Source organism: Pseudopipra pipra, chromosome 13 (assembly GCF_036250125.1).
Source record: "Pseudopipra pipra isolate bDixPip1 chromosome 13, bDixPip1.hap1, whole genome shotgun sequence".
Lineage (NCBI taxonomy): Eukaryota > Metazoa > Chordata > Aves > Passeriformes > Pipridae > Pseudopipra > Pseudopipra pipra.
Window position 1 is genome coordinate 19,775,339 of NC_087561.1, and position 16,770 is coordinate 19,792,108.

Below are 16,770 nucleotides of genomic sequence, written 5' to 3' on the forward strand. Positions count from 1 at the left end.
CTGCTCCCCCCCCATCGCTGACACGAGTTCACCAGGTCTCAGCAGCACCACCCCCCCCCCGATTTTGGGGGCGCCCTCCTTGGGGGGTGGGTGTGCCCTTCGGGGGGGGGGGGGAGCAAGTTGGGGTTCACCCCCCCATCCCCAAAACCCCCGTCCGTTCCCATGGCAACGCCGGATGCGCGGGGAGCCGCCCATTGGCTGCCGATGATGTCACCTCCAGGGCGGGGCACCCCCCACCCCAAAAAAAAAGGAGAGGGTGGGGGAGGGGAGCTCCGCCCCACGCGGCCCCTCCCCGCCCGTGGGGGCCCCACCCCGCCCCACCCGGCACCGCCCCGGGGGCAGCGGCGGCGGCGCCGGCCGGGGATGCGCTCGGAGGAGGCGGCGGGGACGGTGAGGGGGCACCGGGGGGGGGGGCGAGCTCCGGGGGGGTCGCGCGTGGGGTCTTTTGGGGTGGGTTTTGGGGGGCGGGGGGGGCGTGCGGGGTGTGAACGCGGGGATGGTGGGGAGGGGGCGGTGGTGGGTGGGGGAGGGTCCGGCTCCCCCCGTCTCTCCCCCCCGTCCCCCTTTCCCTCCCCCCCCCGCGGAGGTCGCGCGTGGGGTGTCCCCCCCCCACCCCGCGCCGCGCGCGCTTCCGCGGAGGGCGCCCCCCCGCGGCCGGGAGGTCCCCGCGGGCGGCCCCGCCCGGCCCTCCCCCTCCCACGCCCTTTGCTCTTAAAGGGACACTCCCCTTCTTTCGCCTTGACCCCCTCCCCTCCCCCCGTCGCCCGTATCCCCCCTCTTTGTATTCCCCCTCTTTGTATTCCCTGCTCTCCCCCCGCGCCGTGTCCCGAGCGGAGGGTGGAGCGCGGAGGAAATTCCACGGGGGGGTGTGGCGGTGGCGGCGGCGGGGCGTGACCCCCCCACGCCCACGGGTGGGGGACCCCGGGGGTGGGGACACGCAGGGGACAAAGCGGGGGAGGGGGGGAAGGCGTTTCTCCCCCCCTCCCGCCAAGGTCACCCCAAATCCTTCTTTAAGCTGTTTAGGGCGAAAGGGGGGGAGGGACTAATTCTTGCGGAGGGGGGAGAACAGCACCCCCCGATGTGTGGGGTGGAGGGAGGGGTCCCACAGTTCCCCCTCGCCGCGCTTGGGTGGGTCTGGGGTGTGTCCAGGCTGAGGACGGAGGAATTCAGTTCACTGATGAAGGGGGGGGGCAGCAAGGCTGGAATTTGGGGGGGCAACGAGCCCCATCTCACCCCCCCCAACCCCGCGGGGCTTTGGGGTGCAAGAGACCCCCCCAAATGCGGTTGGGGAGGGTCTCCCCGGGGAGGAAGGGGCGCCCCTTTGTGCTCCCCCCCCAAATGAATCTGTTTGTGGGGACTCCTCGCATATGAGGAGTTGGTTTGGGGGCCCTGGGGGGGCTCCGGGAGTGCGTTGGGGGTACCCAGATGCGGGGGGACAGTTGTGTGTCTGTCTGGGGGTGTCCTCCGGTGTGTTTTTTGGGGGGGGAGGTGTCTGATTGGGGAGGTGTTTTGGGGGTCTTGGGGGGCACTGGCCAAGCGTGGGGGTTTTGGGGGGTGGTGGCTGTGAGTTGAGGTGTTTGGGGGCGATATCTGCTTGTGGGGGGGTGTTTTGGGGGTCCTGGTGATCTGTGATTCTTCAGGTGGGTGTTTTGGGGGTCCTTTGCTCTGTGGGGGCGTCTTGGGGGCCCCTGGGTGAGAGAGGAAGTGTTTTTGGGGGGAGGGAGTGTTTTGGGGCTCCATGGCTCTGTCTGGGGGGGCCTGGGGGGGCCCTTGGCTGAGTGTGTGTGTTGGGGGGTCCCGAGGTGAATATGGGGGTACTGGGGGGTTCCCTGGCTTTGCTGGGGGGGGGAAGTTCCTGGTGGTTTGGGGGTCCCCAGATGAATACATGGGTACTGAGGGGGTGTCTGTGGCTCTCCTTGGAGGCCCTCTGGCTCTGCTTAGGGGGGTCCCTGTGTGTCTGTGGCTGTTTTGGGGGGATCCCTCGTGGTTTGGGGGTCCCCTGGTGAATAGATGGGTACTGGGGAGGGGTCTCTGGCTTTATTTGAGGGGGTCCCTGGCTGTGTGTGGCTATGTCTGGGGGGGTCCCTCGTGGTTTGAGGGTCCCCAGGTCAATATGTGGGGGTCTCTGGCTTTCTTTCAGGGGTATGTGGTGGTTTGGGGGGTACTCAGGTGAATATGTGGGTACTGGGGGTCAGTCCCTGACTCTGTCCAGGGGGGTCCTTGGCTTTATCTGGGGGGGTCCCTGGCTGTGTCTGGGGGAGGAGGGTGTCCCTCGTGGTTTGGGGGTCCCCAGGTGAATATGTGGGTACTGGGAGGGGGTCCCTGACTGTGTCTGGGGGGTGGTCCTGGTGGTTTGGGGGTCCCCAGGTGAACGTGTGGGTATGAGAAGGCGTCTCTGGCTTTGTCTGAGGGGGGGTTCTTGGTGGTTTGGGGGTCCTCAGGTGAATATGTGGGTACTGGGGGTGGGTCCCTGAGTGTGTTCAGGGGGGTCCCTGGCTCTGTCTGGGGCGGAGTCCTGGTGGTTTGGGGGTCCCCGGGTGAACATGTGGGTACAAGAGGGGGTCTCTGGCTTTGTTTGGGGAGGTCCTTCTTGGTTTGGTGGTCCCCAACCGAATATGTGGGTCCTTGGGGGGGGGGGGGTGTCCCTGGCTTTGTTTGGGGGGAGGTTCCTGGTGGTTTGGGGGTCCCCAGGTGAATATGTGGGGGTCTCTGGCTCTGCTTGGTGGGGTTCCCTGGCTGTGTGTGTGGAGGTGCTTTGAGGGGGGGGTGGGTGTCCCTCCGAGGCGTGACCGTGGGTGTGCGCGTTTCGGGGGTCGGTGTCTGATCGGGGGGGGGGGGTGTACCGGTGTTGGGGTGTGTGTACCGGTGTTGGGGGGTGTACCAGTGTTGGGGGGTGTGTACCGGTGTTGGGGGGTGTGTACCGGTGTTGGGGGGTGTGTACCGGTGTTGGGGGGGGGGTGTACCGGTTCGGGGGTGTGTACCGGTGTTGGGGGGGGTGTACCGGTGTTGGGGGGGGTGTACCGGTGTTGGGGGGTGTGTACCGGTTCGGGGGGGTGTACCGGTGTTGGGGGGTGTGTACCGGTTCGGGGGTGTGTGTACCGGTTCGGGGGGGTGTGTACCGGTGTTGGGGGGGTGTACCGGTGTTGGGGGGGGTGTACCGGTTCGGGGGGGGTGTACCGGTGTTGGGGGGTGTGTACCGGTGTTGGGGGGGTGTGTACCGGTTCGGGGGGGTGTGTACCGGTTCGGGGGGGTGTGTACCGGTTCGGGGGTGTGTACCGGTTCGGGGGGGTGTGTTCTATCCCCCCCCGCCCCGTGCGGGGCCGGGCCGAGTGCGCGGGGCGCGGCGCTGGGTGTGGCGGGGCGGGGCCGCGCGGGGCCGGTGCGTGGGGGCTCCGCGGGCGGGGACGGGCCCTGCGGGGGCAGGTACGTGCCGGGGGAGTGGGTCCCGGGTCAGTGTAGGGGTGTCCCGGGGTCGGTGCAGAGGGTCTGGAGGGTCACTGTAGGGGGGGGTGACGAGGCGCAGCTTTGCGGAGGGGGGTCCCCCGTGGCCGCCGCGTGCCGGGCACCCCCACGCGTGTCTTGAGGGGGGGGCGCGGGGGTGTTTGGGGGTCCCTGTTGCTCCACGGTGTTGTGTCGCGGAGCGGCAGCCCTGAGGTGACGGCGGAGGGTGTGGGGGGGGGGGGGGGAGGTGGTCCCCGCTGCCTCGCTGGCCCCTTTAAGAAAGCTCCACCCGCGCGGCCGAGCCCGGGTGGAGCCGCGGGGCCCTTCGCACCTCGCCCCTCACGGCGGGGGAGGGAAGGGGGGGTTGGGTTGGGGGTGACATGGCGCTGCCGGCGTTGCGGGGAGGTTGCGGGTGGGTCGCTGAGCTCCGCGGCCACGCGTGAGGAAGGGAGGTAGGGGGGTGGAGGGAGGGCGAGTCAGCGAGTGAGTGACCCCATGGGTGGGGTGCGGGGGGGGGGGCGGGGGTGGGGGAGGGCGCGGCCCCTTTAAGGCGCGCGCGGGGCGGGGTCTGGGCCGGCACAAAGGCGCGCGCGGGCGGGGCGGGGCCGTGAGGGGCCGGGCGGGACCCGCCATGACCCGCCGTGAGGGGCCGGGCGGGGCCGTGAGGGGCGGGCGGGACCCGCCGGGAGGGGCCGTCACGGCCCCTCCCGGCGGGTCCCGCCCGCCCCTCACGGCCCCGCCCGGCCCCGGCGCCGCCTGAGGCGCCGAGTCCTTCCCCCTCTCTCTCGCTCTGTTGGTTGGTGCCTCAGTTTCCCCTCAGCGCTCACGGGTCTCTCTCCTTCTCTCTCTCTCTCTCTCGCAGGGGAAGGCCACGCCCGCCATGAGCTCGTCGGCGCTGCTGGCCGAGGGCCCCCTCGACCCGCCGGTGCTGCTGGCGGACATCAAGACGGAGCCCCCCGAGGAGCTGCTGGCCAGCGACTGCAGCCAGCCCCAGGCTGAGCCTGTGGATCTCTCGCTCAACAAGTCTAAGGTGGCTCCCGCCTCGGCGCCGCCACCGCCGCCTCCCCCCTCCTCGGTGCAGTCCTCGCCCATGTTGGTGGCCCCGCCGCTGCCCGCGCCCGCCACCGTGTCCATCCCGCCCTCGGGCCTCAGCTCCACCTCGGCCATCCCGGCCGTGCTGTCGCCCGGCTCCATCCTGGCGTCCACGCAGGGCAGCGGCGGGCAGCAGATCCTGCACGTCATTCACACCATCCCCTCCGTCAACCTGCCCAGCAAGATGGGCAACCTGCAGACCATCCCCGTGGTGGTGCAGTCGCTGCCCGTGGTCTACACCACCGTGCCCACCGACGGCGTCACCGCCATCACCGTGCCCCTCATCGGGGGCGACGGCAAGAACGCGGGGTCCGGTAAGGGCAGCCCTGAAGTTTGGGGGGGTGTGGGAGGGGGGGGCGTCTGTCCCGCCTCACTCTTTAAGGGGATCAGGTTTTTCCACTGTGGGGTGTTCCCCCCCCATGCACCGTGTGCCACCTTCGCCCTCAGCCCCCAGCCTGTGCCCCTCAGGGGACACGGCAGGGCGGGGACACGCGGGGCATGGCACTGCCTGTCCTCCACCCATGCTGCTGCTGGCAGCCTGCCTGCCCTTCCCACTGGCTGCCTGCTGCCAGCAGCTCTGGTTTCAGTTCGCCTGCTTCCTGTGCCCCCTGCAATCCCCTTTCCCAGGACATTCCCTGGATGTGCCCTCCTCTGGGCAGGAGCAGGCAGCCAAAAGGGTGCCCCCCAAGTTGTTCCCCGCCTCGGGAGTTTCTCCATCTGCCCAATTGGATTTGATTCCGTGGGGGGACGGAGAGTGTTCGATGCCCCGCGGGAGCAGGGGGATGGTGGTTTTGATGCTGTAGGGGTGGGTGATTTTGGGAGTGTCCCTTTTCTGTGCTCACCTGCCTCACCCCTTCCCTCTTTCTGTGCCAACAGCTTTCCTATCCCGGACCCCACCTGTGAAAATGGACCCGGGCTCCGTGTTCCCTATGGACATGAACAGCGACAGCGAGGACAGCGCCTCGGAGAGCGGCCCAGCCCCGTTCCAGGACCTCCAAAGAGAGTGAGTCTCACCCTGTCTGTGCCTCCCCTCCCAGTTTGTGCCCCCTGGGTGCCCCACAGAGCCCAGGGGTGCCAGGGTTGTGCCTCCAGCCCTCCCTCGTCCCGCAGGCCGGCAGTGAGGGGGCCCAGGGCCGACTCCCCCGACCTGAAGAAGCGGCGCATCCACCAGTGCGACTTTGAGGGCTGCAACAAGGTCTACACCAAGAGCTCCCACCTCAAAGCCCACCGGAGGATACACACAGGTGGGAGCAGGAGCAGTGTCCCCAGGACCCCCATCAGCTGGGGGCACCCAGGGATGGGCTGGGAGGGTGATAGTGGGTCATCCCTGGGCTCTGGGGTGACCTTTTCAGGGTGCTGGCACTCCATGCCAGAGCTAGGGGACACTTTGGGGGCTTGGGGAGGCCTTTTAGGGGGTGCAGGGCCCTTTGAAAAAAACAGAGAGGGGGCCTTGGAGAGGCCCTTTGGGGGCTCAGGATGCTGGCACCCTGTGTCAGGGCTGGAGGCTTTCCTCTGGGGTCATAGGGGGCTCTTGGGAGGTGTTCTCTGTAGGCACAGGGTGCTCTCTGGGGGTGCTGTTACCCTCTGTCAGGGTTCAGGGTGGCCCCCTTGGGTACCTTTGGGGCACTTGGGCCCTGTGTTGGTGCCCAAGGCCATGCGTGGTCCATCCCTGGGCTCAGGGGTGGCCCTTTAGGGGTTCTGGCACCCTCTGCCAAAGACTGGGGAGTCCTTTTGGGGGCTCAGGGTGCTGGTACCCTGTGTCAGGGTACCTTTGGGTGTCTTGTGCTCTGTGCTGGCCCTCTCGTGGTGCCGGTACCCCGGTGGTCCGTCCCTGGGCTCAGCGGCGACTCTTCGGAGGCACCAAGGAACTGCCCTTCCCTGGGAATAGCCGGGGGCACATGGGGGTCGCTGTGGCAGCGCTGACCCTTCTGCGCCTCCCCCCCACAGGTGAGAAGCCCTACAAGTGCACGTGGGAAGGCTGCACCTGGAAGTTCGCCCGCTCGGACGAACTGACGCGGCACTTCCGCAAGCACACGGGCATCAAACCCTTCCGCTGCTCGGACTGCGACCGCAGCTTCTCCCGCTCCGACCACCTGGCCCTGCACCGCCGGCGGCACGTCATGATGTGAGCTCGGGGGCCAGGGGTGCCGGGGGGCCCCCGTGCCCTCCGTGTGCAGGGACTGAGGGAGCGGAGAGGCCGAGCGAACTGTGAGCAGCCTGTGCCCGCTGCGGGAGCCCCGCTGGCACAGCGTGGGAAACTGGATTCTGGACTGCTCCTCCTTCTCTCTTGTCCCCAGCTCTTCTGTTTCCTGGGATTCTCCTCCCCACTCGGCACGGCTGGAGGCTCCTCCTTGACTCCTCACCCGGGATTCATCCAGCAGCTGCCTCCTGACCCGCGTCTCTTCAGCCTGTTCCACCTGGTGTGCTCACTGTCCCCTGCCCCCTCCCAGTGCCTGTGGGCAAATCTGGGAGCCATGGCAAGGTCAGGGAGGCAACAAGGCCCTTGTGCAGGAGCTGTTGGCCTCTTCCCTCTCCCTCCCAGACACTGTCCCAGTGGGACAAGGGACTCTGGAGTGTCACCTCTGTGTGTCCCTCAGTGCGTGCTGGGCTTTGTGGGAAGTGCTGGGGTCACGTCGAGGGCCAAGAGGAAAAGAGGAAGCAAGAACAGGGGGAAACACAACCCCACAGTGACCCACAAACAAGGCCACCACCACCACCACAAAAAGGGAAACTCTGTGGAACATGAAACTTTGATTTTATGGAATTTTAAGAGGGGGTGGGACAGGGTGGGGGGAATGAGAGCCACCAGCTCTCGGGTTTTTTGGAAGCCTCTGGGCCACGTGAAGCATTTCTAAGTTAAACCAGCGGCTGTGGCCACACACTTTGCTTTTTAATAATTGTTTTTGTGGAGTGTTTCTTCTTCCTCCTTCCCCCTCAGCCAACCTCCCCCTGGTTTCTGGGAGGGTGGCAGGATTTGGGGTTGAAGCTGTTGAGTGGTGGGAAGGGTGATGGATGGGGGGGCCATGACACCCTAATCCTCAGGCTGTCCCTGCAGGGGCTAGTTTGAGCTTCCCAAAACGTCTCTTGGAGCTGATGCCTTTGCCTTGGCTGCTTGGGGAGGGAGCAGCTGGTGTGGGGAGGGTCTGGGGGGACAGTTCAGAGACCTGTGGCCCCTAAAAACAACTGATGGCAGCTTGGGATACTGCTTTTCCTCTCTACTTCAGGGTGTTCATGGGCAGAGCTTTGTGGTTCCTGACCCCCCTGAGGCTGGGCACAGCTAGAGGGTGGGCACAGGTGATTCAGGTGAAGTGCCAGGTCCTGCACTTGGGCACGACAGCCCCCCACAAGCCGCAGGCCTGGGGCAGAGGGGCTGGCAAGCTGCCAGAGGGGGAAGAATGTTTCAAATATATTAATGGCAGTGTAGAAATGACATCATCCTGTTCCAGGATGAGGGTGGTCACCTCACCAGCAGGGACAGGGACAAGCAGAGGGGTTTAACCCTTTCTTTGTCTCCATCTTCAACATGGATGATGGACCAAGGGGGGCCTCAGTGCCCTGAGCTGCAGGACTGGGACTGCAAAATGACCAACTCCAAGTGGAGCCTGAAATCATGTGGGATCTGGTGCTCCAGCTGGATCCCTACAAATCTATGGAGCCTGACGGGATTCATCCCAGAATCCTTCAGGAGCTGCTGATGTCATCACAAAACTTCTCTCCATGATTTTTGAGTGGTCTTGGGAATCCAGGGCATTCTCAGCTGACTGGAATCTGGAGGATGTTGTCCCCATTTTCAATAAGGGCAAGAAGGAGGATCCTGGAAACTCCAGGCCTGTCAGTCTCACTTCAGTGCCCGGGATAATCATGGAAAAGATTTTTCTGGGAAGTACTGAAAAACACCTGGAGGACAACTGGTTGCAGCCAGGGGAAAGACCTGCTTATCCCACCTGATTTCCTTCTGGGACAGGGTAACGTGGCTGATCTAGGAAAGCCAGGAGATGGAATCTTTTGGGACTGCAGCAAAGCTTTCCATAGTGTCTCTCCCAGGATCCTGCTGGACAAACTGAGCCCACAGCTGGATAACTGTGTTACAGCATGGGTGAGCAGCTGAGCACAAAGGGTGACAGTGACTGGGGTGACAGCGGGTGACACTGGTCACCAGTTGGGTTCCACAGGGTTCCCTCCCTGCCCTGTGCTCTTCAACATCTTCATTAACCTGACCTGACCTCACCACAGAACTCAAAGGGATGCTCAGTAACTTTGCCAACACCACCAAACAGGGAGGAGCTGTTGAGTCCCTGGAAGGGAGGGAGGCCCTGCAGGGAGACCTCGACAGATCAGACATGAGCGACCACCAACCATGTGGAGTTTGCCAAGGGCAAGGGCCGGATTCTGCCCCTGGGATGGGGCAACCCCAGATATATGGACAGGCTGGGGAATGTTTGTTCAGCCTGGAGGAAACTGAGGGAACACCTCACTGGGATCTTCAACATCCTCATGAGGGGCAGCAAAGGGGCAGCTCCAGCCTCTGCTCTGGGACCAGTGACAAGACCTGAGGATTGGCTGGAGCTGTGCCAGGGCAGGCTCAGGTTGGATCTCAGAGAAAGGTTCTTCCCCCAGAGAGTGGTTGGCACTGACCAGGCTCCCCAGGGCAGTGGGCACAGCCCCAAGGCTGCCAGAGCTCCAGGAGGGTTTGGACAACACTCTGAGGGACAGGGGGGATTGTTGGGGTGTCTGTGCAGGGCCAGGAGCTGGACTCAGTGATCCTTGTGGGTCCCTTCCAGCTCAGGATATTCCATGGTTCTGTGAAAGGACCTGGAAGAGCCAGTGTGTGCCCAGGTGGCCAAGGAGCCAAGGGCACCTGGGCTGTGCCAGCCCTGGTGTGGCAGCAGGCCCAGGGCAGTGCCCGTCCCGGTGCTGGCACTGCTGGGGCACCTCCAGCCCTGGGGGCAGCTCTGGGCCCCTCAGACAAGAGAGACACTGAGGGGCTGGAGCGTGTGCAGGGAAGGGAACGGGGCTGGAGCAGCAGGAGCAGCTGAGGGAGCTGGGGGGGCTCAGCCTGGAGAAAAGGAGGCTCAGGGGGGACCTTCTGGCTCTGCAACCCCCTGACAGGAGGGGGGAGCCGGGGGGGGTCGGGCTCTGCTGCCAGGGAACGAGGGACAGGAAGAGAGGGAACGGCCTCCAGCTGTGCCAGGGGAGGGTCAGGTTGGATATTAAGGAAAAATTCTTCATGGAAAGGGCTGTGCAGCCCTGGCACAACTGCCCAGGGCAGGGGTGGAGTCCCCTCTCCTGGAAGGATTTAACAGCCATGTGGATGTGGCACTTGGGGACATGGGCTAGTGGTGGCCTTGTCAGTGCTGGGGGATGGCTGGACTCGATGGTCTCAGAGGGCTTTTCCAACCCAAAGGATTCTGTGACTCCTGCGAGGTCTCAGTCTGTGTGTCCTCACCCCTCTGCTGTTCCCTCTCCAAAGCCGAGCTCTCCAACTGATGCGGCTCCTCCCGGGGCTGCTCCCGTGTCCTGCCTTCCCCCAGAGAAGGGAGAACCCGGGGGGGTCTCTGAGCCCCTCGGGGGCTGGGGCTGCTCCGTTCCCGGGGGCTTTGGGGCCAGCCCCGAGCCCCCCAGGCGGGGACTCCATCGCCCCCCTGCTCTGCTGCGAGCCCTGGGGCGGGGGCGGGTCTGTTTGCTCTTTGTTGTTCGACCCGACGGGCACTTTGAGCCTCCAGAGCTGTGAGATTGATACGAACCCGTTCTTTCGACACAGGAAGGAGTCGGGTTTGCCCTGTGTGTGCCGTGCTGTGGGGCGGGGAGGGGGGCTGGCAGCAGTGGGAGCTCCCCTGCCCCCTCCGTACCAGGAGAAGGGGCCAGGTTCGGCACGAGGATGGAATTGAGACTCTGTGATCCCCATCCCTGAGATGATTTGGGAACTGGAGAGCCAGGGAGTGGTCAGGTCCTTCCTCTGGCAGCAGAGTGCAGGCCACCGTTTGCCTTCCCCTGGAGGGATGTCCAGTACACCCGTGGTGGTTTAGGAATGGTATCCCCCCCACTGAAACACCCCAGAGCACTCAGGGGGGATGGGGAGGAGAAGTGGAGGCATAAGAAAGTAAAGTTCAGGGGTTGAAATAAGAACAATTAACCAGAAACAGCAGTGAAATAAGAAAACAGACAGTACCAACACCAACAACAGAGTGTATAAGGCAGGGAATGATTCCCAGGTGATCCCTCACCATGTGGAACCACCTGACCCCACATCTTGGAAAGCTGGGGAGAACCCCCAGACTCCATCCCCTTGCATGTGGCTGAGGTGGGATCAATAACCCAGAATCCTGCTCCTCCTGGAGCTGCACAAGTTAACCCTGTCCTGGCCAGAACCAGCATATTGCCCACCCCTGTGGTGGGCTGGACTCTCCTGGATGCCCCGTGCCCACCAAAGCTGCCCATCACTGCCCTCCACAGCTGGGCAGGGAAAGAAAACACAGCCTAAAGTTCAGGAGCTGAGGTAAGGACAGGGAGAGGCCACTCACTGATCACTGCCATGGCCAAAACAGACCCAAATTGGGGATATTAACTGAATTTATTACTAACAAAATTAGAGGAGGAGAATGAGAAGTAAAATAAAGCTTAAAAACCCCTTCCCCCCACCCCTCCCTCCTTCCCAGGCTCTGCCTCCTCCCTCCAGTGATGCAGGGGGATGGGAATTGGAGGCACAGTCAGGTCATCCCACATTCCTGATGCTGCTCAGGGAGAGGGGTCCTTCCCCAGCTCCAGAGTGGGGTCCCTCCCACGGGAAACAGTTCTCCAGGAACTTCTCCAGTGTGAGTCCTTCCCACAGGCTACAGATCTTCAAGAACTGTTCCAGCATGGGCCTTTCCTAAATGTAGATCCCGATGTTTGAAGGTCCCACACCCATTGCTCTCAGTGTGGTCTTTAACAGTCCATTATTCCACTCACCTTTCCCAGAGGCTGGTGCCTGACAGGGAATATGATCCCCCTGCTCCATCTCTGGCCCAGGGCTCCACGAGGCTGGTTTTGAAAGGACTCCCATTGTCCCACTCGGTTCTCTTTGGGGGCCATGTCACCGCAGGACTTGATGTCCATGCCCAGGATGGTGTTCCACGGGCACAGTGCCTGGCACTGGCTGCTTGTGGAGGTGCCAAGTGAGCTCCTCGGAACGAGCCAACTCCCAGGTGCAGCCTCCCCGGGGGCACTTGTAGGGCTTCTCACCCGTGTGGGGGGAGCAGAGAGGGGTCAGCGCTGCCACAACAACCCCCACGTGCCTCCTGGCAATTCCTAGGGAAGGGCGATCCCTCGGTAATTCCCAGAGCAGGGCAATCCCTCGGCACCTCCTCCCAGCCCTCGTCCAGCACGGGCCGCGGGCGCCACCGGGTGCCCGAGCGCTGCCGTCGGGTGCCAACAGCAGCACAGCCCGGCCCGGATTTGGGGGGCACTGCCCTGGCCCAGCAGCCCCCACGGCACAGCCGGGGGTCCCAGCCCCGCACCCGGGGGCACCGGGAGCCCCCATAACCAGCCTGGGGGGAGGGGGGCGGGAGGGTCCCCGGGACATGGCTTTGTGTACCAGCACCCCAAAAAGGCCAGCACAGAGCCCAAGAAGTGCCCCAAAGGTACCTAAAGGGGCCGCCCTGAACCGTGACGGAGGATGGCAGCACCTCCAAAGGCTCCCCGTGCGCCCAAAGGCCACCTCCCAAGAGCCCCCCATGTCCCCAGAGGAAACTCCCCACCCCTGGCACAGGGGGTCAGCACTCTGAGCCCCCAAAGGGACTCCCCAGTCTCTGGCAGAGGGTGCCAGCGCCCCCAAAGACACCCCTAACCCCATAAAGGACGCCTTTCTGTTTTTTTCAGAAAGCGCATGCACCCCCAAAAGGCCTCCCCAAGCCCCCAAAGTGCCCAGCTGGGGCTCCCCCCTCCTCACCAGCCCCAGCGCCCGGGGGGTCCCTCTGCGCCGTGTGCGGGGCTGAGACCCCCGGCTGTGCCGTGGGGGCTGCTGGGGCAGGGCAGTGCCCCCAAATCCGGGCCGGGCTGTGCTGCTGTTGGCACCCGACGGCAGCGCTCGGGCACCCGGTGGCGCCCGCGGCCCGTGCTGGACGAGGGCTGGGAGGAGGTGCCGAGGGATTGCCCTGCTCTGGGAATTACCGAGGGATTGCGCTTCCCTGGAAGTTGCCGGGAGGCGCGTGGGGGTCGTTGTGGTAGCGCTGACTCCTCTCTGTTCCCCCCACACGGGTGAGAAGCCCTACAAGTGCCCCTGGGGAGGCTGCACGCGGGAGTTGGCCCGTTCCGAGGAGCTCCCCCGACTCCCGCAGCCACACGGGCATCAAGCCCTTCCTCGCCCTGGGAGCCGTGGCAAGGACAGGGGCAGGGGGGCGATGGGCTCTTCCCTCTCCATCGCCACCCATTGTCCCAGCAGGAGAAGAGATGTCAGATGTCTCAGAATCCCAGAACCACTGAGGTTGGAAAAGACCTCTGAGACCATGGAGTCCAACCTGTGCCCGACCCCCACCTTGTCCCCCAGCCCAGAGCACTGAGGGCCACGTCCAGGCCTTCCTTGGACACCTCCACCACCTCCCTGGGCAGCCCCTTCCAATATCTAATTACCCTTTCTGGGAAGAAGTTTCCCCTGATATCCAATCTCCAACTCCCCTGGAGCAACCTGTTTCCTCTCATCTTGTCACTTGTTACCACTCACATGTTACCGACCCCCCCCGGCTCCCCCCTCCTGTCAGGGAGTTGCAGAGCCAGAAGGTCCCCCCTGAGCCTCCTTTTCTCCAGGCTGAGCCCCCCCAGCTCCCTCAGCCGCTCCTGCTGCTCCAGCCCCTTCCCCAGCTCCGTTCCCTTCCCTGGACCCATCCCATAAAGCAATTTATTCACGGCACAGTGACACAGAAACAACCCGAGCTGGTACCTCATAGGACCCACAATGAAGGAACCCCTGTCCTTTTTTCCCCTCCCAGTCCAAGCGGTTTTCCTCTGGATTCCTGGATTCCTCTGTCTCCCAGTGTCTGTCCACCGATTTTCGGGCCCTTCGTCAACCAAAACATCCCCACCCCTCTGCTGTTCCCTCTCCAAAGCCGAGTTCTCCAACTGATGCGGCTCCTCCCGGGGCTGCTCCCGTGTCCTGCCTTCCCCCAGAGAAGGGAGAACCCGGGGGGGTCTCTGAGCCCCTCGGGGGCTGGGGCTGCTCCGTTCCCGGGGGTTTTGGGGCCAGCCCCGAGCCCCCCAGGCGGGGACTCCATCGCCCCCCTGCTCTGCTGCGAGCCCTGGGGCGGGGGCGGGTCTGTTTGCTCTTTGTTGTTCGACCCGACGGGCACTTTGAGCCTCCAGAGCTGTGAGATTGATACAAACCCGTTCTTTCCACACAGGAATAACACTGGGAAGAGCGGGGTTTGCTCCGCGTGTGCCGTGCTGTGGGGCAGGGAGAGGGGCCGAGCTGGGCACAGCGTTTGGCTTTAATCGTCTCCCTCTTCCCAGCAACTGAGAAAAAAATTTCAGTGTTGGGGAAAAATGTGGCTTTTCCTTCCTTTTGAACAACTCCCGCAGCGGGAAACAGCAGCACCTCGACCTGCCTCTGGCTTCAGCAGTGACCCCCCGAGGCGAACCCCTCACCCACCCCTGCGGCATCCCCGGACCCTCAGGTGAAGCAGGGGCGGACAAACCCCTCCGAAGTGGCAGTGAAGGGGTTGGTGGTGCCCCACCACTCCCCCTCCCCGACATCCTTCCCTGCTGCCGTGGCTTTATTTAATTTATTTATTTATTTATCCTGCTTTATTTTTATTTTAATTTTATTTTTAATTTAATTTTATTTTTAATTTAATTTAATTTTATTTTTAATTTAATTTTATTTTTATTTATATTTTATTTTTTATTTCTACTTTATTTTGGAATTTATTTTTATTTTTATATTACCTTATTTTTATTTTATTTTTAATTTACTTTATATATTATTTTTAAATTTTGTTTTAATTTTATTTTCATTTTTGAAATTTTTTTGAAATTTTTATTTTATTTTTACTTTGGGCTTTTATTTTTTTTACGTTGACTCAGTGGATTAAAAAAAAACTTTTTAAACGCAAAAAAAAAAAAAAGGAATCTTTAACGGCAAAAAAAAAGACTTTTTAAAGAAGCTGGGCCAAATATTCCCTGAATGCCTGGGAGCAGGTGATGGTTTTCCAGGGAGACACGTGTCCATCGTGGAAGCCCCAGGGGCAGCCGAGCTCTTCCCTGCGCTGCTCCAGTTTGCCGGTGGAGGAGCCAGAGCAACTGCAACAAAAGAGAGGAAGTTTTCCAAGGAAAACCCAAGGTGTTGTGTGAGATTTTGGCCTTGTGGCCCAAACCCTGAGGTGTTTGTGCCCAAACCCTGAGCCAGCCCCCGGGGGGCGGTGCTGAGACCTGAGAAACTCGCTGCACCGATGGTGGGCCAGCTCTGGTGTCCCCATGTCACTGCTCCCAGCTGCCAACCACGGCTTTGTCTTATCCCAGAGAGGGAATCGTGTCTCAGATGCCACTGCTGGCTGAGCTCACTCCAGAGGGAATGTGCTTTCAGGGAAAAGTGCCTTTTCCCCTGGATTTCCCCCCTGCATCCTGCCTGGCCTCTCCTGCGCGTGGACATTTGGCTGGAGGGTGCCAGGTTGTCATTCCAGAGTGGAGGCAAACACTCCAGCCCCGGAGCAAACCCCCCTCCTGCCTGCAGGGTGCCTCATGGGATGATGCCCTCACCTCACGGGATGAGCTGGGGAAGGCCTCAGACCACCCCACTCCCCCTTTGTGGGACCCCCTGTGCTCTGTCCAGCTCCAGTGTCACCTCCTTCATCCTTTCTCCTGCCTCTGGGACACCTTCTCTGGTGCTGGAGCTCAGCATCTCCTGCTCCCTTGGCAGGGTTGGTGGTGGTGGGGTGGTGGGGTCTTGGGGGAGGGCACAGAGGTTTGGGGGTCACACGGGGTCCTGTGTCACACACACGTGACAAAGGGACATCGGTTCCCTCTCAGTTGGCATCACCCTGTGGTCGGAGAAGATGCCAAGCTCCTGCTGCACAGGCAGCTGGTGCCAGCCCTTCCCCACCTGCTGGAATCATCATCCCAGGACGTCCAGGCTCTGCTCTCCCGGCTGAGGCCCTGAGGGCACTAATTGGCCGTAATTGCTGTGAGCAGCCCCACCCAAGACCCCAACCCACAGCCGTGGGCCCATTTAAGCTCAGTGTGAGACCCTCAGCTCCCCCTTTTGCTGTGCTGGAGCTGTTTTGGCACCTCCACAGCCATGGACCCTCCTGGCTCTCCGCCTTGGACCTGTCTCACCCCTGGGATCCTGTTGGTGCCCGGGGCCCAGAGCAAGGTGAACTCCCCAGGGTGGTCTGTGCCACCCCCTTTCTTGGGGCAGGTGGGCCCTGAGCTTCAGCAAAGCCCCTCAGTGGCTGCAGAGCTGCCAGACCCTGTGGAATGAGGTGGACATCCAGCTCCACTTTCTCTGGGGGGGTTCTCCAGTGGCTGGGTGGGGTTGTGCTGCTGCCACACCCTGTGGAATGAGGTGGTTCTCCAGCTCCACATCCTTGGGGGTGTTCTCCAGTGGCTGGGTGGGGTTGTGCTGGTGGCTTGGCTCTTCCCTCAGTGGGTGCTGGAGGGGTCTCCCTGTGAGGTGGGAGCAGATGGTGTTTCCAGCACGGTCCAACTGGGTACAGGCAGCAACAGCTCCAACTGGGTTGGACTGGGGGGAACTGGGCTTTGCTGGAACTCTTGGGGTTGGCTTTGTTTTTGGGCACTGCCCTCCCCCGTGGGCTCGGGAGGGGCAGGGGGTTAAATCCCTCCGTGCAGTGGTGTCCCTGGGCTGGGATCAGGGTGTGGAGCCAGGTGTGGATCCTGTTGCAGAGGCCCCAGGTCTATCCCTGCAGCCCAGATGGGAACATGGGGAACCCCTCTGCTTGGTTTCCAGGTTTGACAAAGGTCCGAGCCTGGGTTTGGGGGGATTAAAAAGACAGATACCACCCCCTTCCTCCCACTTGTCATTTGTCCTGGAAATTTACCTCAGCCTGGGGCCCTTCTGCTTCCTCCCCACCCTCCTTCTCTCCCAGGAACGCCTGGAACAGCCGCTCGATTTCCCTGCCGGGGGCTGTGATACCTCCCAGTGCTCCAGCACCGCCCGACTGGGGACGCTGGGGACCTCCTCAGCTCCGCGGGGCTCTTTCCCCATCCCTGCCTGCCGTTTTCCCTGGCCGGGATAAGAATTTAGCAATCTCA

General features: G+C 62.5%; 1 protein-coding gene across 4 annotated transcripts; it reads left to right on the forward strand.

Annotated features, from left to right (window-relative positions):
* The first annotated feature begins 293 nt into the window (after positions 1-293).
* KLF8 (KLF transcription factor 8) lies at positions 294-7,430 on the forward strand. 4 transcript variants are annotated; one of them, XM_064670270.1, is made up of 5 exons: positions 294-390; positions 4,304-4,847; positions 5,410-5,536; positions 5,626-5,777; positions 6,481-7,430. In XM_064670270.1, the coding sequence occupies exons 1-5, from the start codon at positions 364-366 to the stop codon at positions 6,660-6,662; spliced, it is 1,032 nt and encodes a 343-aa protein (XP_064526340.1). In that variant the 5' UTR covers positions 294-363; the 3' UTR covers positions 6,663-7,430. The 4 variants fall into 4 exon arrangements, with proteins under 4 accessions (XP_064526340.1, XP_064526341.1, XP_064526343.1 ...); XM_064670271.1 differs by having other exon boundaries at positions 297-390; positions 5,644-5,777; XM_064670273.1 differs by lacking the exon at positions 294-390 and adding an exon at positions 3,359-3,423 and having other exon boundaries at positions 5,644-5,777.
* The last annotated feature ends 9,340 nt before the right edge of the window (positions 7,431-16,770 follow it).